This window comes from Panulirus ornatus, chromosome 20, assembly GCF_036320965.1.
Source record: "Panulirus ornatus isolate Po-2019 chromosome 20, ASM3632096v1, whole genome shotgun sequence".
NCBI classification, from domain to species: Eukaryota; Metazoa; Arthropoda; class Malacostraca; order Decapoda; family Palinuridae; genus Panulirus; species Panulirus ornatus.
In genome coordinates this window covers 66,531,165-66,554,391 of record NC_092243.1, presented here as the reverse complement: position 1 = coordinate 66,554,391, position 23,227 = coordinate 66,531,165, and the positions used below count along the sequence as shown (strand labels likewise).

The following is a 23,227-nucleotide window of genomic DNA, read 5'->3' as shown; positions in this document are numbered from 1 at the left end:
GTATTTCGTATATACAGTCTTCATGTTCACAGGTGCATGTACACATACCCATGTATACTTCACAATCCCAGTCTTTCTTTTCACTCACACTATTCTTGATCCATTCCATTCATGCTCTGTGACACCCTCCCATACTTTTGGTGACAGCAGAATTGCACATCCTTCTTTTCCTCTTCCCTGATAATTTTCACTCTTTCCCATCCATACCACACTTACTTTCGCATGAAAGTAGGTGTATTCATCATTTCCAAGATTTGCATTTACTGTCCTCTGTATTATCATGCATAATACTGTTTTTGTGCATCCTGTTCATTTCCTGTGTGTGTTTTGATTGTAGCAGCAGAAAGTAAGAATGAGCTATATAAAGTGTTTTGTTTAGGTGAAATGGAGCTGGTATTGGCATGAAGTGACTTCAAAAATGAAGTCATGAAAATTATTGTTCATGATGTATGTGCTTCTTTAAAATGGTCATATGTTTAAAAACATTTCTCTAAACCCACAGGAGCCACAAACCATTACAACTCCAGACAAGAAAGTGGCACAGCAGAATGGTGTTAGACTTAGAAATTTTCTCAAGCTTCCACAAGCTCACAAATGGGTTTATTTTGAGTGGTTCTATTCCAATATTGATAAGTAAGTAAGTGTTTAGTATGTAAATGCGTTAAGGATTTTACTTAGTATTTCATATGGAATATTTCATTTTTCACACTTTTTTTTTTTCACTTTAAGCATATTCGTCCCTTAACCATTACATGGCAGTATTGGTTTCAGTGTCTATTTTCACATTTTCTTCCCTTCTCCACAGGGCTTTTAGCTTACTTAACCTTTAACCCCTATGCAGTAGTACAAGTTGTACCTCTTTAATCAGCAGCCTTGGGTACTAGCTGATTTAACCTTTAATCCCTATGCAGTAGTGCAAGTTGTACCTCTTTAATCAGCAACCTTGGGTCCTGGCCATTGCCGGACCACAGAAAATGCCGGAAAACAGAAAATGACCCTTAAAGGAACCCCCTTATAAATATATGACTGACTCCTAGTCTTGCCAGCTCATTCCACATACATATTGCTTTGTTATCGAAGGTAGGACAAAGCTGGAAATAAGAAAATACAACCATTGATTCTATCAGACAAGGTTTTTATTGTTATATCAGGTTACATCAGATGGAGACTCCTCACTATCTTGGGCAAGTGTTTTTCATGGCATATGACTTAAATACAGGGCAGGTTCGTCAGCGCTATACGCTTGTTCCAGGGCTAAGTTTTCTGATGCAACTAACTGTACAGATTTATCCACAAATTTTGTCACAGCATCTGTGTCATCACTACACTTTTCACTGCACGTGTACTGAAATTCCATGTCTCCTCTTAAACGTGTGTAACCATCCTTGCGAATATTCACAGTCATAGTCAGGCTTTGTTTCTCTATGAAAACTTTGGCCTGCATGATTAGCTTCTCCCTAGAAATGCTATGTGAGAGCTTAAACCTATTTATAAGGGCACTGTCTAATACTGTACACCTGGCACCTTTCAAATTTTTCCAAAACTTTAAGATTTTCTGGTATTCATTTTCAGCAAAAAAACTAAATATAAGAAATAAACAGGACTGGTAATTAGCTCAACTGCAGTGTAAACAGATTTTGGCACTTTAGCACTGCTAACAGCACTGTCCTGGTGACAGATCCACAAATTAATGGTGGCAGATTCAAAACATGCTGGACCATGGGAGTTGCCGGACCACAGAGCACCTGATTAGAGAGGTACAACCAGTACTAGTGTAAGTGTTCATCCGCAAGTGATAGATTGACATTTAGATGTAAGAAAATGATAAACAAGTTTCATTAAAAACTTTTGTTTGCCAGGCCCACTGCTGGGTGATATGTGATACGGAATAGACATGTCTGACACGCCTCAGCACTAGGCACATTATTGATGTTGAATGGCATTAATGTATTTAGAAATATCATGCTATACATGCTAAAAATGAGTTTTGTGGGAGATTATCTGATACATGAGGAGACGATATTGATTTTTTTTTTTAAACTTGGTTTCACACACTACTTTTATTTCATACATAGGAATAGCATTGATGGTGAATTACATGATTAAGGTATGTTTAGAAATAACACATTTTACATGCCAGAAATGGATGTGAGGGAAATTGGTTGGTATGTGAAGAGAGGATATTGGGAGTACCAGTATTTTGTCTTTGGAAATATTTGAAGTCTCTATCTTTATCTGTTACTGAAGTACTCCATCAGAAAGAGAAAATTATGCTTAGTTATATAATTTATTATCCGAGAATGAAGGCCAAGCTGAAGGTGTTGGGTTGGCCTTCTTTGTTCCTCTTCCCCACATAACCCCCTGTAAAGTCACTAAGTCTCTTATTTCTTCACATTTTCACTTCATTCAACAATAGTTATGTATCATATGTTTCTCATCATTGTTAAGGTCATCCAATGATCTTTGTATTTTCGAAGGAATACAAAGGTATTCCAGTAGCCACTGACCATTGGATCCCTTTAAGGTTGTTTTTGATAGAGGAAGAGATATGAAATTCATATAATGATTGTGGTAAGAGTAGAAGTAAGTATATTTGAATTAGAAAAATGTTTAAACTTTTCATGTAGTTAAGAGGGCACAGTTATTGTCAGTCATGTATTTGAAGAGAGATATCTATCAGATCTATTCATAACGTACCAGCGTACTACTTTCTACCTCTGTAATGGGTAGATCACTCTTTATGAAAATAATTCTGTTGTGAAAAAGTACTTTGCCTTAATTTAAGGTAAAATATTTGCCCATGAGTTTGTAACCATCACTAAAAGTGAAATCAGATGAATCTGTCACTTTGTAGGTTATTTGATCAAGAGTACTGAGAATAGGCCTGAATGGATGTGGCCCCACTTTCTCTGTTCCTGACACTACCTGACTAATGTGGGAAATGGCTATGAAGTTTAGGGAGGATCTCTCTTTCTTCTTCTGCTCCCAAATGAATGTGTTCCAAAAGTCACCCTATTCCTTATACAGAAGGCCAGGGCTAGAATGACCATAGCATTGGTATTATCCCAAATTGCAAAGGTCATTGTAAGACTTATAGGATCTCACAACCCACAGTTTAATAAACCAGTATCTTGTAAATGATCTTGAATTAATTTTCTTATACAATAGAGTAATCACCAGATTCTTGATGGATCCCAGATCATACCATGTTCTGCTTGCTGTAGAGGATGGTATAGTAAATTACCGCCCCACCAGTCCATGAGAAGCAAGGCTCCTTACCTCTCCCACTAGTATCCAAAGAACAGTGTTTTTTGCTTCTTGCATCATTATCTGAGGAACAAGGCTCCTTGCCTACTCCATCAGTACTTGAGGAACAAGGCTCCTCACCCTCCCACTAATACCTGAAGAAGGCTCTTCACTCCTCCCATGAGGAACAAGACACCCCCCCCCCCCCATCAGCATCTGTGGAACAAGGCTTCTTGATTCTCTTACCAGTACCTGGTGAATAAGGCTCCTCTCCTCATCTACCAATACCTGAAGAGCAAGGCTCCTTGCCTTTCCTACTCGTGAAAATGTTGAAATGATTTTCTTCTTTTATGTTTTTTGAAATTCACACACAAAATATAACCAAGAAACCCCCCCCCCCAATATGATTGGAAATCTAACCAGTCCTAGTTCATGGGGCATTAGTACTGATGCACTTATTGTTTTATATTGGTTTTATAACCGTAATTCTATTGTTTTATATTGGTTTTATAACCGTAATTCTGCTGATAAAGATTATATGTCTTAATCGTACATTGGGATTTTAGATACTGTTCCTGTTATGGTCATATATAATTGTCATCTTGGATTGTATTTTTTCCCCAGACCGTTGTTTGGAGGAGAGAATGACTTCCAGATTGTATTAAAAGAGGCATTCCCAGATCTTCGGACTCGCAGATTAACACGAAGGCAGTGGGGAATGATTCGCCGCATGATGGGCAAACCTCGACGTTGTTCTCAGGTACTTTTTTCTCTGTCCAGTGAAATTTATCTGTAAAACTTGAGATGTTTTGCAGTTATTCTGTATTTTTTTTTATGTTTTATTATATCTTGTCTTTTATTTCATGTTTGCCATTTCCTGCTTTAGTGAGGTAGCACCAGAAACAGATGGATATATCAGTTCATTGTTGTTAGCATTGGTGTAAGCTAAAGACCAAAAAGAGCTATCAGTTGATGATGAGGAGATGTTATTTCACTTCCTTTGAATAAAATGATCAGTGACAGTGATAAATGCTGAATGGGAGTTGGAGAAAGGAAAGTTTTTGCAAGCCTGATATGCGTGATCCCTTTCCTGAATGGCAATGGAATAGGAAAGGTTGCACCTTGGATTGAAAGAAGAGGTCATCTTGGGGACAAAGGGGTTAAATGCTTCCATTCCTGCAAAAATAACCTCTGCTATGTGTTTGATGGAGTCAGAAGCATTACCATATGGTAGATAGTAATTTATTCAAGGAAATCCAGAAAAGAATTTCATAAGTTACTCTGGCTAGCTTTTTTAAGGTGCCAGTATTTATGTTTAGAAGGGGTTGCTGGAGGATGAAATACTGATATGTAAATTTATAAGAATGTGATGAGATGAACCAATTGGCACGAGATTAAGTACATTGCAAAGAATTAGAGGTGAAAAACTTATCCATAATACTATTAGAGTGGTCACAGTGGTCAGGAATATGGGTGGGGTGGGAGATAATTTGCTCTGCATCACTGAGAATGGAGAAGGTGAGGACTTAACCCATCCACCATCCATGGTGGAGGAATTCAACCATTCCCTATGGTGAACATTTAAATTCCCCTAAGTAGAGGATCTCAACTTGGAGGTGAACGGATGCCATTGTCTTGTGGTAGGAGTTTAGGTACTCAAATGAAGATATAGAATTTATAGAATTAGGAGAGCTGTAGGTGAAACAAAGGCAAAGTTCGGTAGTTGGGAGACAGACCTTGAGCCTGACCTTATTATGGTGTCTCTCTTATCTTCTCATTTCATACCCAGTCAGCCTTCTTCACATCACATATTGTCCCCAGACATTTCATTTCCAACACATTCGCCCTATAACATGCTTTCTCGTGGGGGCCAATGCCTCCAATCCATACAACATCATTGGGACTGCTATACCTTCGAGCTCTTCCTGATAGTTATTTCTTTTTCCACTCATTTCTTAATGTGCTTGGGACTCTCATCTTTCATCCATCGTATGATTTATATAAGCTGCCACAGTTCCATTTAATGTTGTGTCCTCTCCCCATCCATTTAACTTTATCTGATGCCTGTTTCCACCTGGAGCTCCTTCATGGGGTTGGCCGCAGTAATAGTGTCCACAGTTAGAGAACTCCAGTGCCACTTCTTTGCCTTTAGTGCCTTACCTTTAACAGGCCACTAGCATAGGGAATCTCTAGCACACTGTTTGCAGAGACTTCTGCCTAATGTTTCTACTGACAACTTGTACCTAATGCTCCTGTCTGATGTTCTTACCTGCCCACTCCCAGGTATCTAAAACACTTTTTTTTTCTCCATTCAAACTTCCGTCCCTACTAACCTGTCTCTATGCACTGCCAATCCAAATAGCTTTACTTTTATTCACATAAACTCAACTTTCTCCTTACACACTCTCTCCTAAACTCAGTAATCAACTTTTGCAGTCTTACTTGAATCTGCTACAAGGGCGATTCTATCAGGAAATGATATCCTACTCGCTTTCCTAAGGTGAGAGAGAGAGAGAGAGAGAGAGAGAGAGAGAGAGAGAGAGAGAGAGAGAGAGAGAGAGAGAGAGAGATTTTCTTCACCCCATCCATAAACAGATTAAACAGTCATGGTGACATTAAAAACTTTGCTGCAGACCCAGCTGCACCAGCAGCCACTCAATCTCATCTCCTTGCACACATGCCTTACTCTCTTGATGAAAACTCCTCCACTGTTTCTCAACTTTCTTGGTGCAACATATATTTGTAACACCCTCTGCAGATTTTTTTTATTAACCTTGTCATGTGCTTTCTCCAGATCCATAAATTCTTCAGAGCATACACCTGATTTGCACATCCTCTAGCACACCTGGAACCACATTACTCCTCTCTATTCTGATGCTCTGTGCATGCCATCATCCCATCAATCACCACTTTCTCATACAGTTTACCAGGTATATGCAGCAAACTTGTATCTAAGTAATTCTAACATTCACCTTTGTTTCCCTTGCCACTTTACACGAGCGCTCTACAGGCATTCTGCAAATATGCTGAAATCCTAACTGACCAGTCAGCACACAGCCACCTCCTACTATTTAGAAAATCATCTGCAATACCATTTGTACCAGCTGCCTTAACGTTTCATCTTGCACAAGACTTTTACCATGTCTTCTCTTTTCACGGTCACATTATCTGGAAACAATTACTGACCCTCTATCATCAGACGCATTCGACTGACCACTCTATCATCAGACACATTCGACTGTCCCTCAGTATGCTCTCTCCATCTTCTTTTTCATCTCCCTTCTGTCTGTTACCACTTCTTAATTTGCCCATTCACTGATGTTCTCATTTGTTCTCTTGTTTTTTTGGCACTATTAATCTCCTTCCAAAACATCTTATTCTCCCTGAAGTTTGCTGACTTTTGCTAACCCTAGCTCTAATTTGCCCTCTTTTTAAGCCCCTGAACCTTCTTCTTGACCTTCTGCACTTTTTTTTGTTATACAACTCACAGTCACTTACCCCCCAGCTTACAAGTAATACCAAAACACAGATCTTTCCTCTTTCACTAGCATTTTGAAATTTTTTTCCCAACCAGCCTACCCTGTCTCTCATTCCCACCTCCCACATGTCATGCTTGTACTACTTTATCAAAAGTCATTACCTAGTACCAACTGATCTTTTATTTAAGTTGTTTTCAGTTATTCCTGGAGATTGGGAAGGGAGAATACATCACTTGTCTTTTACTTGTCATTTATAGGTTTGCGGCAGGGGTGTGTGATGTCTCCATGGTTGTTTAATTTGTTTATGGATGGGGTTGTTAGGGAGGTAAATGCAAGAGTTTTGGAAAGAGGGGCAAGTATGAAGTCTGTTGGGGATGAGAGAGCTTGGGAAGTGAGTCAGTTGTTGTTCGCTGATGATACAGCGCTGGTGGCTGATTTATGTGAGAAACTGCAGAAGCTGGTGACTGAGTTTGGAAAAGTGTGTGGAAGAAGAAAGTTAAGAGTAAATGTGAATAAGAGCAAGGTTATTAGGTACAGTAGGGTTGAGGGTCAAGTCAATTGGGAGGTGAGTTTGAATGGAGAAAAACTGGAGGAAGTGAAGTGTTTTAGATATCTGGGAGTGGATCTGGCAGCGGATGGAACCATGGAAGCGGAAGTGGATCATACGGTGGGGGAGGGGGCGAAAATTCTGGGGGCCTTGAAGAATGTGTGGAAGTCGAGAACATTATCTCGGAAAGCAAAAATGGGTATGTTTGAAGGAATAGTGGTTCGAACAATGTTGTATGGTTGCGAGGCGTGGGCTATGGATAGAGTTGTGCGCAGGAGGATGGATGTGCTGGAAATGAGATGTTTGAGGACAATGTGTGGTGTGAGGTGGTTTGATCGAGTGAGTAACGTAAGGGTAAGAGAGATGTGTGGAAATAAAAAGAGCGTGGTTGAGAGAGCAGAAGAGGGTGTTTTGAAGTGGTTTGGGCACATGGAGAGGATGAGTGAGGAAAGATTGACCAAGAGGATATATGTGTCGAAGGTGGAGGGAACAAGGAAAAGAGGGAGACCAAATTGGAGGTGGAAAGATTGAGTGAAAAAGATTTTGTGTGATCGGGGCCTGAACATGCAGGAGGGTGAAAGGAGGGCAAGGAATAGAGTGAATTGGAGCGATGTGGTATACCGGGGTTGACGTGCTGTCAGTGGATTGAAGCAGGGCATGTGAAGCGTCTGGGGTAAACCATGGAAAGCTGTGTAGGTATGTATATTTGCGTGTGTGGACGTATGTATATACATGTGTATGGGGGGGGGTTGGGCCATTTCTTTCGTCTGTTTCCTTGCGCTACCTCGCAAACGCGGGAGACAGCGACAAAGTATAATAATAATAAAAATTATATAAATAGCAGTTAATTGGGACAAGAGTGGTGGGCTTGAAATTTTCCCCTCCTTCATTAATATTTTCCAAGAGAAGGAAAATATGAGGAGCCAAATGAGGATTTTTCTTCAAAGGTTCAGTTGTCTGTTCCTGATGCTTACTTGGATAGTCAAGAAATGGCAGATATGTTTGAAAGAAAAGTTATCAGAGGTGAATGCCTTCATTTAGCCTCATTTTATATTCTAGCTTATTTAAAGATATGTATTCTTGGTTGAGGCATATTGTAATCTAGGCATTCATTGTGTGTTATGAGGAAATTTAACTGTAGTTGTAATCGTGAGCATTTTAACCACATTTCATAGTCTTACTATTGGCTGAGAACATTTCTTATGCTATTATATTTTATACTTTTAGGCATTTTTCCAAGAGGAGTGTCAGTCCTTGGACAAAAAACGTCATGTATTACGGTTGTTACAGCAAAGAAAAATAACTGACACAGCCTCATTGAAGGACTTCCCTCTTCCTGATCAGATCCCCTTGCAATTGGTGATTGGCACAAAGGTAAGAATTCTGTTGATGGACAATTGATGAGAATTTATTATGGAACACATCCAGTACCTCAAGCTTTTTGGTAGCATACTTTATGATGTTGATTATATGGAGTTTGAAGGATAGTTTGGTAACTTTTGTTATGCCCAACATGATATAGATTATTACAGAGTTGAATTGTGGCTTGTTGAAATTGAATAAATTGAAATGAGTGATGAGTTACTTGGTAAATAGGGAGTAGCTGTAGTAAATGTGAATGGAAGTTATGGATGTCTTTGCAGAGAGGGGTGTACTCTTTACAAACGCTTTTCAATACAAGGTGATCCACGGGTATACATGGATGAGAAGTGATGGAAAAGAACAATAGGGTTTGAGTGACTGTGTGGCAGTGGATGAAAGGTTGAGAAAAGTTGTGCTGGATGCTATGGTTGTGAGAGGATTTTTTTGAGAATCTGACCATTTTGCAGTTCTTGTGGAGGTGAAGATTGGGGAGAAGTAATGGTTTGGTGTAGGGAGGGATGGAGAGATAAAAGTGTCAGCAAGTAAGACAAAGCAGAAAGAATTCTAGGATGAGTTTGAAAGAATGGAGTTGCCATAAAGTTAGAGATGCAGTTAAAACATTTTTAGAAAGACTGTTGAAGGTTTTAGAATTAGTAGTTGGATACAAAGTCATGGGATAGGAGAATAAAAGGGGAAATGCATGATAGATGGATGAAATTAGAAATGCTGTGTGAGAGAAAAAAAAAGGCTCATGGTAGATTGCTCAAAAGGAATGTACCAGTGGAAGTTCAGCAGAGGTGGAGGGAAGAATATAAGAGGTGGAAGCTGAATGTTGAGAAGCTAATAGAGGAAAATAAAGAAAGACTAGCTGAAGGTTTTGGAAAAAAGTTGAGAGGAAAAATTTAGGGAAAACGAGAAATTGTATGGGAGGGAGGTGGATGTAAGAGTGAAAACAGTAAATGGGAGAAATAAGGATGGAGGAGTTGCTGAAGCAAAAGGAGGAAGTGAAAGGAAGGTGGAAAGAGAAAAGTGTAGCATGTTACATTCATGGCTTTGTGGGATGGAAGGAAAAGGATAGAAGTGCAGGAGCCTGTAGCAAAAAGGTAGGTAAAAAGGGCAATAATGAGGTTGAAGGTAGGAAAGGCACATGGAGTGAATGGGATTATAGCTGAAATGTTGAAGTATGGAGGAGAAAGTGTGATAGTGAATGCATGTGATATGTAATGTAGCACTGAAACAGAAGGTTGTATCTGAGGATTTGGTGAAGGCTGTTATTATTTTCTAATTCAAAGGAAAAGATGCTAAGGATGCATGTAGCAATTATAGGGGAATAAGTCCATTAACTATACTAGGAATAGTGTATGCAAGTGTGTTGATTGATAGTGGAAGAAGTAACTGAATACAGAATAAGTGAGGAGCAAGGGGGTTTATAGCAAAAGTAGGGGATGTGTGGAGCAAATTTTTGAGGTGAAATTGATTGGGGAAAAGTATCTAGCAAAAACTAAGGAGCTGTATGTGGCTTTTGTGAATCTAGACAAAGTGTATGACAGAGTCGAGTGGAATGCTTTATGGGATTAGTTAAGGATATATAGGGTAGAAGGATAGTTGATGGATGGTGTGAAGAATATATGGTGTGAGAGGACAACTGATGGATGGTGTGAAAGCCTTGTATAGAGCAGCAAATGCATATGAAATAGTGGATGGAGAATATGGCAAAAGTTATTGTGTTCTTGTAGGAATGAGGCAGGGCTATGTGATGTCACCATAACTTTTTAGCATATATATTTGATGTTGGGATAATAGAGATGAGAGCAAAGCTTGGGAAAGGGGGTGCAGAGATGGAATATAGTGATGTTGACGTGCTGTCAATGGATTGAACCAGGGCATGTTAAGCGTCTGGGGTAAACCATGGAAAGTTTTGTGGGGCCTGGATGTGGAAAGGGAGCTGTTGTTTCGGTGCATTATTACATGACAGCTAGAGACTGAGTGTGAACGAATGTGGCCTTTGTTGTCTTTTCCTAACGCTACCTCGCACACATGAGGGGTGAGGGGGTTGTTATTTCATGTGTGGCAGGGTGGTGATTGGAATGAATAAAGGCAGACTATGTATTATGTACATGTGTATATATGTATATGTCTGTGTGTGTATGTATATGTATACGTCGAGATGTATAGGTATGTATATTTGCGTGTGTGGACGTGTATGTATATACATGTGTATGTGTATTTTTTTTTTTTTTTTTTTTTTTTTTTTCCAAAAGAAGGAACAGAGAAGAGGGCCAGGTGAGGATATTCCCTCAAAGGCCCAGTCCTCTGTTCTTAACGCTACCTCGCTATCGCGGGAAATGACGAATAGTATGAAAAAAAAAAAAAAAAATGTGAGTGGGTTGGGCCATTCTTTTGTCTGCTTCCTTGCGCTACCTCGCTGACACGGGAGACAGCGACAAAGCAAAATAGATAAAATAAAATGGTGGCTAGTGACAAGCATGTTTGTGAATGATAATGTGTTGTTTGCTGAGAATGAAGAGGAGTTGCATAAGGTTGTGAGTTTGTTTTATGATGTGTGTAAGTGCAGGTAATTGAAGGTAAATGCGAATAAAAGTAAGGTAATGTGTTTTGAAGCGAGGAAAGATAAACTATTGGTGTTTGAAAGGAAGTGGAGTGAAAGGATAGATTTTTCAAATCCCTATAGAGTGGAAGAAGGTTTACTAGAATTTATGATAGATATAGGGGAGGAGAGCTTGGAAGAGGTGACAGAATTTAAGTATGTAGGAGCTGTCATGGTTAAGTCTGGTGATATGGAAGGAGAGATAATGGAGAGAGCAGTAGAGGGTAGAAAGGTCATTGAGTCTCTTAATAAAATGATGCAGGATACAGGTGTAAGTAGCAGAGTGAAAAGAATTAAGGGACAGCATAGTCCTCATGACCCTGACCTCTGCAGCCAAAACTTGGACATGGAATGAGTCACAGAGGCCAAGAATCCAGGCTGTGGAAACAAGATGTTTGAGAGGCGCATGTGGTATTACTCAAAGGAATGAAGAAAATAATGGAGGGATGTATGTGAGATTTGGTATCGCAGGGAATGAAAAGGAATGAATTGTGGAGTGGTATAGTGAGTAAAACATAATTCTTTGAGGTGGTTTGGGTACGTGGAAAGAATGCAAGGTGAGAAGTTTACAAATAGATTATATGATAGTACGATTAAAGGGGTTGATGTGATAGTGTGATTAAAGGGGTTGATGTGAGTGGAAGACTGCCTTTGGTATTGGGAAATAGAGTGGGATAGAACTGGAGGGAGAGAAATAGTGGAAGAATGCATGGAAGGTAGAAGTTGGTTGGCAGCCATGGACTAGGGAGATATATGACCAGTACTGCCTGCCTGGGTATTGGGAGGATTAGTGATGGCTGCATAGCGAGCCACCATTCCATTGGTTGTCAAGTCTCACTTTGACCCAGGTAGCTGTCTTTTCTTTCTGCCTCACCCACATATGGACGGCTGGCATTTTGTCCACAAACATGCAATCTCTCCATGTCACACATAACACTTGAGAGCACTTAACTCGCTCAACTCAGTCTTTGTAACAAGATTTTTCAGGAGTGAGTGATGTGTGTTAGCTCTGCCTCTTGTTAAAGTAGTAGGAGCAATATACAGAAGTATTTTTTTTTTTTCAAACTTCGCCATTTCCCGCATTAGCGAGGTAGCATTAAGAACAGAGGACTGGGCCTTTGAGGGAATATCCTCACCTGGCCCCCTTCTCTGTTCCTTCTTTTGGAAAATGAAGAAAAAAAAATGAGAGGGGAGGATTTCCAGCCCCCCGCTCCCTCTCCTTTTAGTCGCCTTCTACTACATGCAGGGAATACGTGGGAAGTATTCTTTCTCCCCTGTCCCCAGGGATAAGAGAAGTATTAGGTAGGAGTATTAGTTAGAAACTTAGGTAGAGTTTGTAGGTAGAAACTATAGCAGGAATCATTAGGTGGAAGTAGTTGGTACAAACATTAGCTGGAAGCAATAGGTACTAGTGTGGAACATTAAGTGCAAGTATTTGGTAGGAACATTAGGTAGGAGCCTCTGAAATCACTGTGCTAGAATTGCCCTTTGCCAGTGGCCTGTTAAGGGTGAGGTGCTAAAGTCTAGGAAGTGGCACTGAAATTCACCAGTTATGGAGACTCTCTAGCCATGGCCACCCACTTGAAGGAGTTTCCTTAGGGAATGAGCATCAGAGATATAGATAGACAGAATGCATGGAATGATGTATGCAAGGGAGGCACGTAAGGACAGGGATAAGTGGAGAATCTTTTGTTGTGGCCACTTCCTTGATGGGAATTTCTGGAGGGAATGAGCATCAGAGATATAGAAATGAGTTATATTTAGGAAGAGGTATGGGGAGAACTTGCATTTTAGGACTATTCAGTTTAGATAAGATTCTGCTTCCCTGAAGTGAAAGAGGATATATGTTCACTACCAGAAAGGTAATTTGTGATAGAATGAGATTGGGAGGGGAAAGTGAGTGTGATAAAGTTGAAATTGGAATCATCATTGTCAAAGTGAACTGGGTTACAAATTCATAAGAGATCTTTTATGGAAAGAGGATAGAGAATAAGCTATAGGACAGGACCCAGAGGGACCTTCCTGTTTAGGATGAAATGGAAAAGTTGCTCCATCATCACTCTCTGCAGTGGATCTGCCAGAGAGGAAGCTGTCTGTTAAGGAACTGAGAAATCATCCATAGACTTTTCTTTGCAAAAACCATATTGGTGATCAGAGAGAAGGGAGTGAGATTCTAAGTCTTTGAGAAAGGGAGAGTTGAGGAGAATTTCAAAGACTCGGAAGAAACGTGTTGGCATTGGGCTGACAGTTGGAAGGGTTAGAATGGTCTCCTTTCTTAGGAATGGACTGCACCAAAGCATGCTTCCAAGAAGGAATAGTTTGGGTTTTAGACAGAGTTGAAATAGGTGAGCATGAAATACTTAAAGAAATAGAGGGATTAATATATGGCATGCACAGATTTGGGGCAATTGTATGACAAGGTTGACGGAGAGGCCATGTGGATAATGCTACAAATTTATAGTGTGTAATAAAAGGTAATATATACAGTATGTGGTTGTAACAGGGTGAGTCAAATGGGTATTCAAGTAGGCTGGGAAGATGCTTTGTGGTTCCCAGTGAAGGCAGGTCTGCATCCAGGATGTTTAATGTTGCTGTTGCTGTTTAATGTGTTCATGGACTGGGTGGTGAGGTGGTGAATAAGATGGTATAAATCTGCAAAGGATAAGTCCGTGGTAAGCTGGTGTTGAGAAGAGTGGGGGAGAGATAGTGAGACTTGGAAGGTGAGTTACTAAATATTTGCAGATCACATGTTTCTGGTGGCAGACTCCAGATAGAAATTTTTGAAGCTGCTGTCAGAGTTTGGGAGAGTATGTGAAAGAAGTTGAGAGGTGATGTGAACTTAAGTTTGTGTCCCCAAGAACCTTGTCCACCTCCCCATACATTTTCTAAGGAGATGTGATGTTTACATTTCATTACTCTATCATCTATCCTTGGGCCTTTGATTACTATCTACAGACATCTGGGTAATGAGGTGCTACTGGAAGCAGCTGTCTGATTGTGTGTTGTGAGTGACCATTGTGCCTAGAAATCTCACATGTATCCATATTTTCTTGTAACCAGGTGACAATTTCGGCTTTCTACTTCTTACGAAAGTAAGAGCCAACCATCTTAAAGCACAGGTGGAAGGGATACAGGTCCCAAGAGCAAATTACTCAAAATAAAGTGGGAACCTAGAAGAGTAAAGAAAAACACTGTTCCCTGAAGATGGCCTAAGGCACACTTAAAAAGAGTGCTGGTACTCACACCATTTGAAACACTGGACTGAGCAACTAAGTGTATAATGATTTCACCCTGAGAATGTTATGTGTTTGTACCCCTGATAAACCTTAGCCATGTATTGTCTTTGAAAATACATGAATGCTGACAGTGATTTTTGTGGACATTGTAAGGTTTTGAGGTGCAGAAGTGGGAAAGAGATGATAGTATGAATGTTTTATTTGGGGAACTAGGAAGAAGAGGATTGTTTTAGATACCTTGGAATGGATGTTATAAGAAATTGAATCATGGAGGTTGAGGTTAATCAGGTGGAAGAAGGGGGCTAAAGTCCAGAGTGCACTTAGGAAACATGCAGGAGAGGTTAGTATATCTAAGGGCTAAGATAGTTGTATTTGAAGGTACAGGTTGTACCTCTCTTATCCGGAGCTATGTGGTCTGATAACTCCCATGGTCCAGCACGTTTTGAATCTGCCACCATTAGTTTGTGGATCTGCCACCAGGGCAACACTGTTAGCAGCGCTAAGGTGCCAAAATCTGTTTACACTGCAGCTGAGCTAATTAACAGTCCTGTTGATTTTTTATATTCATTTGTTTGCTGAAAATGAGAGCTAGAAAAGTTTAAAGTTTCCAAAAACTTTGAAAGGTGTCAGGAGTACTTATAAAGAGGTTTAAGCTCTGACATGATGAAGGTGTGAGCATTTCTGGGGAGATGCTTATGAAGCAGGCCAAAGTTTTTCACAGAGAACTAAAGCTAGACTATGACTAAATATTCACAAGGATGGTTACACAAGTTTAAGTGGAGACATGGAATTCCAGTACATAGTGAGTGCTGTGAATAGTGTAGAGCTGACATGGAAGCTTGTAGTGCAGAGTTGTATTAAAAGAATTAGTAAAAACTCCAATCCTCCATTAAACAACCAACAACAGTATGCACTGGGCAAGAGAGAGTGTACAAGCTGCCTGGCTGGGACTGAACTGACAATGCTGCGAGGGCTGGCTGCTTTTGACAATAACAATAAACATTGGTAACAAGAATTGACCAAAGCCATCTACCAACCTATGGTTGTTTGTTACATTAACTATGCATCACAAAGCTGCCACAAAGTTTGTGGACGAATTTGCGCAGTTAGTGGGGGCAGAAAACTTAGCCCCAGAGCAAATGTATAATGCTAATGAATCTGCCCTCTATTGACATCATATGGAGGCTCCATCTGGGGGTACTTCTGATGTAATCTGATGTAGCAGTAAAGACCTTCTTTGGAAGTAATGATGGTTGTATTATATCCTCTTTTAAGCTTTGTTCTGCCTTTGATAACACAGCAATATGTATGTGGAATGAGCAGGGAAGACAAGGGGATGGGCATATATTTACATAGGGGGTTCCCATAGAGGTCAGTTTCTGTTTTCTAGCATATGTGTGGTCCAGCAAAGGCCAGGTCCCAAGGTTGCCTGATTAAAGAGGCTCAACCTATATGGTGGTCCCATAAGTGTTTTATGAATATGAGTCTTAGGCCTCAAAATCAAAAGGAAAAAACAAGGGTGCATGTGTTGCAAATGAAATGTCTTGGGATATGTGGTGACAGATGGATTGATCATGGAATGAGTGTCTGATGGAGGCGGTAGTAAGTACATTCTTATTAATAGGGTTGAGCAGGTTGTGCAGAAATGGTTCAGACATATGGATAGAATGACTAAGAAAATGTGGCTGAGGGGATATTTGCTTCAGAAGTGGAGGGGGCAGAGGAAAGGGTTAAACCAAGGAAATGGAAGAAAGGATTGAGAAAGACAATGAGGCATTGGCCTAGAACATTCAGGAGGGCATGAGGCATGCATGGGATAGAATTAATTGGATCAGTTTGGTACATGGCAGCAATATGGTTTTTATTGGACTAAGACTTGGCAGATGAAGCTTTGAAGATGAACCTGTAGTGGTTTGGCTGTGAATGATTAGTTGCAGATGTATTGCTTTATACTTGATAAGTTAAGTGTGGATGTTTGTGAAACCCTTGTTCATGTGTTCACTCTGCTTCTTTGTTCGATCAGGAAAAGCAGTTAGGTTCAAAAAGATAAAGAAAAAAGAGATACTGCTTTTCTTTTATATAATTTATGAATAATGGGGTATTTGGCTGGCCATGTGGCCACTATATGTTCCTTATAACCCGTAAAATGTTGACTTTCACAATTCTGATATTTTGTCTATTAAGATTACAAACTGCACAAGAATCAAGTCATCACAACTGGTTGCTGATGGTGTACCCAGTGTATGTGTATTCAAAAATTTCAGATACTTGGCAGTTTTTCAATTTGCAATTAATGGGTCATCCAGCAAGGTGCTATGTCCTCATCTGTTACTTGTGCAAACTGGCATGCATGATGCTGCTGTTTCTTGCAGCCATGGTTCTCTCATTGTTGATTATAATTTGTCAGAGATATGGATTTACTGTATATAGATAATAAGTTCTTAGTAAGCATCTTGATCAGTTTTTCAAACAAGAATCTCAAAAGATTTGAATGCTGGTAGGCATGTTATGAATAAGAGCTTCCAGTTTTAGGTTTAAGAAGTTTTTCCCATGTGTTCTTTCAGGTTTTTGCTTTGATAGGATGAATTGAAGTTTTAGAATATGGGTTATAATCATAGGAATGTATAACCACATTGTTACAGAATGTTGTAGATTGATCATAGTGGGTCTTTGGTAGTGAATTGTCTGAAAGTATGTAATAAGTCATGTAGAAGGAAAATGCTTTTTTAAAATATTTTATGCTTTGACAATATGCTTTCTCTTCTTTAGGTAACAGCACGGATAAGAAAGCCAGAAAATGGATTATACACTGGAGTTATTGATGCTGTAGACACATCAGACAACACTTACAGGATAACGTTTGATCGTCATGGGATAGGAACGCACTCCATCCCAGATTTTGAAGTTTTGGTAAGTGATTTTTTTCTTTCTATTGAGCCAGTCTTTAAGGATAAACTTAGATGTTTGTAAATTGTGATTTTCATTTACCAATAAAGTGGTTGGGTGTGTTATACACAACAGCTAGAAAACGGATGTCAGCAGATGTGGCTTTTCTTCTGTTCCTGGCGCTATCTGGCTAATGCGTGAGATGGCAATCAAGTATGAAAAAAAAAGTTAAGATTGTGATATGTTTGACACTAGGTAGCATGTGGTGTGAGAAAGTCGTGGTGAGTAGGTTAGTGTAAAGAGAAGAGGTAGCACTGCAGGTGTAGGTAAGGGTTGCAGTAGAATTTTACAAGAAAGGGTAGACCCCCCTCCCCATGTAACCCAGTATTCCTTCTCTAGTGCTCCGGGAGCTTGCTCAAAGGCTGTGCCACAGTCAGTTGCAGGGAAATGAATTGACTTCTTTAGAATGGGAAAGAACATTATGAGATTGTCCTCCTTTTCATCCATTGATGATATAACCTGTTTTTTGCTACATTTTCTTCTTCCTTTCATACTTGCATGCCATATCCAGCATGAGCAAGGTTACACCAAGAACAGACAAAGAAATGCTTCATTCCCTTACATCTATTCTCTAGCTGTCATGTGTAATGCACTGAAACCACAGCTCCCTATCCACAGTTGGGCCCTGTAAACTTTCCATGGTTTACCTTAGCTGTTTCACATGTGCGTCATCCCCAATATACCACATTGTTCCAGTTGTCTATCCTGTGCACACCTTTCACCCACCTGCATATTTTGGCCTCGATCACTCAAAATATGTTTCAGTCATCCATCCATCTCCAATTTTGTCTCCTTGTTCTCCTTTTCGCCTCCACTTCTAATACATTAGCACACTCATATATCCTCTTTGTTACCCTCTCCTCACTCATAATTTCCTTATGTCCAAGCCATTTCAGCAAACTCTCTCAATCATCCTTTTTTATTATTGCATCCTCTCTCTTACCCTTTTATTATACTCTTGATCAAACCACCTCAGACAGTTCATTTCCAACACGTACACCTTCCTCCACACATCCTTGTCTATGCCTCATGCTTCATATCCATATAACATTGTTGGGACAACTATACCTTCAAACGTACCCAGTTTTGCCATCCTAGACAATGACCTCTCTCTCCACACACTCTTCATTGCTCCCAGAACCTTCACCTTGTCACCCACCCTTTGACTCGCTTCAGCTTCCATGGTTCCATTCACCACCATGTCCACTCTTAGGTATCTGAAACATTTCACTTCCTCCAACTGTTCTCCATTCAAACTCACACCCCAGCTTACCTGTCCCTCAATCTTGATAAACTTAATAACCTTGCTTTTATTCACATTTACTCTCAACTTCTTCCTTTCATACACTTCCAAACTCATTCACCATCTCTTGCAGTTTCTCACTCAAATCTGCCACCAGTACTCTATTATCAGCAAACAACAACTGACTCACTTCCCAAGCTGCTTTATCCTCTTCAGACTGCATACATGGCCATTTCTATAAAACTCTCATGTTTACCTCCCTATCACCCAATCCATAAACAAATTAAACAACCATGGTGACATTACACACCTCTACCACAGACTAAACTTCACTTGGAACCCCTCACTCTCCTCTCTTCCCTTATGTTCACATGCCTTGCACCCATGATAAGAACTTCTCACTACTTCATGTAGCTTTCCTCTCACATCATGTATTTTTGATACCTTCAACAAAGAATCTCTATCAACCCTACCATATTCTCTGTCTAGTTTCATAAATGCTAGATGCAAATCCTTCTGTTTCTGTAAGCATTTCTCACACATGTTCTTTAAAGCAACAACCTGATCCTCTACCACTTCTGAAACCACACTGCTCCTTCCCAGTCTGGTGCTCTGGACAAGACTTCACCCTCTCAATCAGTACTCTTACCATGACTTGGTCAAAATCCAAAGAGATCGAAAGAAAGTCATAAGACGAATAAACGTTAGGAAGAAAAATTTCTTTGAAAGTTAAGAAGAGTAAAGTCAGAAAAAAAGTAAATTTCTTTGAAAGTTAAGAATATCCTAAGGAATTTCTTAAATTTATAAGACAAAGGAAGGCAGTTAAAGAAGGAATTGGACCATTACAAAATGAAGGTGACACACTAACTACTGACAACAAGGAAATGGCTCCCATAGTGAATTATTCCTTTAACTCTGTATTCACAATTGAAGAAGTATCTCAGATACTGCAACCACTGAAAATGTTTCAAGGATCTGATGAAGAAGAGTAGAAGGTTAGAGAAATAAAGAGCTCTGAAGTACCTAAATACCTGGACCAGTTAAATCCTAACATATCTAACGGCCCAGATAACGTAGCTCCAAGATTTTTGAAAGAGGTCAGGAGACAGCTGATATACCCCATAACAAAAATATCCAACAAATCTCTATCGGATTGTCAGGTGCCAGCTGACTGGAAACTAGCAAATGTTACAAGATAAAATTGCCACGTTTCTAGATCACAAAATTGTATTGGACAACTGACTTGGTTTCTGCAATAGAAGATCCTGCCTGACAGATTTGCTGGAATTTTTTAATGTTATTCATCAGAATTAGGACAAAAAAGTATATTTGATGTATATTTAGATTTCTAGAAGGCTTTTGGTAAAGTACCTCACAAGAGACTTTTACATAAACTCAAAGCACACGGAATTGGTGAAGAACTCTGTACATGGGACTGCAAAATGATTCAAAGAGATTTAACTTAGTAGCAGAGTGGTCAGACAGATAGCAAATGAAATTTGATATAGACAGGTGTAAAGTTATGCATTTTGGAGACTAGAATGTATGTTACGACTACAAACTATTCAGAAACTAATTAAAGTAATTGAAGAAAAGGACCTTGGAGTTGTCATTAACAACAATCTGAAGCACAGTAAACAGTGTCAAGCAGCAAGAAAAAAGGGCAACCAAATGTTAGGTTTCATAGCCAGGAACATAGATTACAAGATACCAGAAACAGTTTTCACACTTTATAATAATTCTCTAGTAAGAACACACTGAATATGCAGTCCAGTTTTGGTCCCCAAATTTTAAAAAGAGAGGAGGAAAAATTAAGAGAGTACAAAGATACGGGACAAAATTGATCCCTTCCCTTAGAAATCTGGCATACGAAAAGAGGCTAACACGATTGGATCTCTTCTCCCTTAAAAAACATAGACTTTGCGGCGACTTAATCCAAATATTCAGAATTCTGAACAAGTTCGATAAAGTAAATCACGAACATCTTTTTGAAATACAAAAAAAAATTACCAGGACAAATGGAACTAGGCTCAAGGCTAAACAGCATAGTATGGATGTGGGGAAAAAGCTTCTTTTCCTATAGGTGTGCTGAGCACTGGAATAAGTTACCATCAGATGTAGTGAATGCTGAGACTATAGATACCTTCAGAAGTCGTTTAGACAAATATTTTATGAATTCAGGTATGCTCAGAGAAAAATGCCAGAAATAAACTGTGTAAATGACACTGGTAATGAGGGCACTAAAAGGCTAATGTGCAGGTGCAGGGAGTTGGTGATAACTTAAAAAACTGCAGAGCGGAATTACATTTTCTTGTCAAGTTAAACTCCAAGCACCCTGCATCTGCCCCCCAATTATCGGACACGTATACTTTGACAGAGAGTGCTGGCAAGTGTGAGAGAAATGTGTTGCGTGTAGAAGGTGAGAGGTGGGCAGATGAGTAAAGATGGATGGTGGATGTGAGTGTAGCAGGAGCCTCATGAAATGAAAAGAAGTGAGTTAGTAAGTAAGATCAGACCTATACAATTTGACTATAAAGTCTCATTGTTATGGTAGGAGTTCAAGGGTAAAGATAGAGAGGTGAATATCGTTATCAAAGACCTCAACTTCCAGCATCCTTCTTGATCCACTTAAGTAAGTGAGAATTTCCTTGTTTGGTTAATTTTTTTATTTCCTTGGTGTTACTTTGTGTCATGTACAGAAAACAAGTTTTGCCTGAGAATCATTTCTCTCCCCAGACACAGAATAGCTGCAGAGATATGAAATTGCCATCTCACCTACCCCAGCAGTGGAAGTGTGAGTTTTGTGTGGTTTAGACATCTTGAATGTAGAGTTGACCAGTGCTTCAACAATAAGGTAACAGTGGGATAAGGGGAGTTGGGATATTTACTTTCTACTGTTTCTGCAACTGAGTCGTGTGGGTACAGAAATGCTTGATATAACAGGCTCATATCTTTTTTAAGACCAATAGAACATATGTACCTTTAGAAAGCAAGTAAGGATAATTGTAGGTCTAGAGTTATAATTGCAGTGTGCTTGATGGACATGAAAATGATGTGCTTTTGTTCCAGTCAAGTGAGGGTGCAGAAATCATGCCTCTATCAAGCTTCTCCCAGAAGTTCCGTCCACGCCCTCCCTTGGGTATGGTCACCCCTCCTAGACCGCTACTACCCAAGCAGGAACCAGGTAGTGCAGGAGCAGACAGTCCAGCACTTTCTCTTACCAATGACCCCATCTTGGCTCAGTCTCCTCTTAAGTCATCCAAAATTTCTATGGATGATACCCTTGGGGGATTCCCTGTTAAATGCCTCGTTCAGATTGTGAGTACACCTTTTGATCTTTATAAACTTCTTCCCCTTTATGAGTATCTTTTTTTTAATGGTACTAACATGCCCTCATTTGCCATCCTTGCCTAGGAATTAGGATTTCTTTGGTGATGAGGGACCTCTGTTGCCCCAGCTGCTGCCCCCAGCACCACTACTACTGTATCACCACCACTGTCCTCTCTAAAACCATCTTTGGCTTCCTGTCACCACCCACCCAACACAACCTTCACCATTTCCAGCCCACTTCTTACCAGTGTTCCACCTGCCAAATAACACTTAATTTTAACTGGTACCACCACCACCACCACCACCATTGCTTGTACTACTTTAATTTCTATGCTACTTCACTAATGATAAGATTTTGTAACTTCAATACTGCCCTCATTTATTGTGCTGCTGCATCTGCCACCAAGAATAATAATGATCTTAGGGAGGTGAATGCAAGAGTTTTGGAAAGAGGGGCAAGTATGAAGTCTGTTGGGGATGAGAGAGCTTGGGAAGTGAGTCAGTTGTTGTTCGCTGATGATACAGCGCTGGTGGCTGATTCATGTGAGAAACTGCAGAAGCTGGTGACTGAGTTTGGTAAAGTGTGTGAAAGAAGAAAGTTAAGAGTAAATGTGAATAAGAGCAAGGTTATTAGGTACAGTAGGGTTGAGGGTCAAGTCAATTGGGAGGTGAGTTTGAATGGAGAAAAACTGGAGGAAGTGAAGTGTTTTAGATATCTGGGAGTGGATCTGGATGGAACCATGGAAGCGGAAGTGGATCATAGGGTGGGGGAGGGGGCGAAAATTCTGGGAGCCTTGAAGAATGTGTGGAAGTCGAGAACATTATCTCGGAAAGCAAAAATGGGTATGTTTGAAGGAATAGTGGTTCCAACAATGTTGTATGGTTGCGAGGTGTGGGCTATGGATAGAGTGGTGCGCAGGAGGATGGATGTGCTGGAAATGAGATGTTTGAGGACAATGTGTGGTGTGAGGTGGTTTGATCGAGTAAGTAACGTAAGGGTAAGAGAGATGTGTGGAAATAAAAAGAGCGTGGTTGAGGTAGCAGAAGAGGGTGTTTTGAAATGGTTTGGGCACATGGAGAGAATGAGTGAGGAAAGATTGACCAAGAGGATATATGTGTCGGAGGTGGAGGGAATGAGGAGAAGAGGGAGACCAAATTGGAGGTGGAAAGATGGAGTGAAAAAGATTTTGTGTGATCGGGGCCTGAACATGCAGGAGGGTGAAAGGAGGG

At 40.0% G+C, this 23,227-nt stretch overlaps 1 protein-coding gene across 4 annotated transcripts in view; it reads left to right on the top strand.

Moving 5' to 3' along the window:
* Positions 1 to 23,227, top strand: part of LOC139756077 (protein lin-9 homolog) — a 100,377-nt gene that overhangs the window by 45,841 nt on the left and 31,309 nt on the right. For all 4 annotated transcript variants that reach the window (XM_071675095.1, XM_071675096.1, XM_071675093.1 and 1 more), the window contains 5 exons: positions 503 to 633; positions 3,871 to 4,006; positions 8,500 to 8,646; positions 17,248 to 17,388; positions 21,737 to 21,985. In XM_071675095.1, coding sequence (XP_071531196.1) covers positions 503 to 633; positions 3,871 to 4,006; positions 8,500 to 8,646; positions 17,248 to 17,388; positions 21,737 to 21,985 — 804 coding nt within the window. The remainder of the gene's footprint in view (positions 1 to 502; positions 634 to 3,870; positions 4,007 to 8,499; positions 8,647 to 17,247; positions 17,389 to 21,736; positions 21,986 to 23,227) is intronic.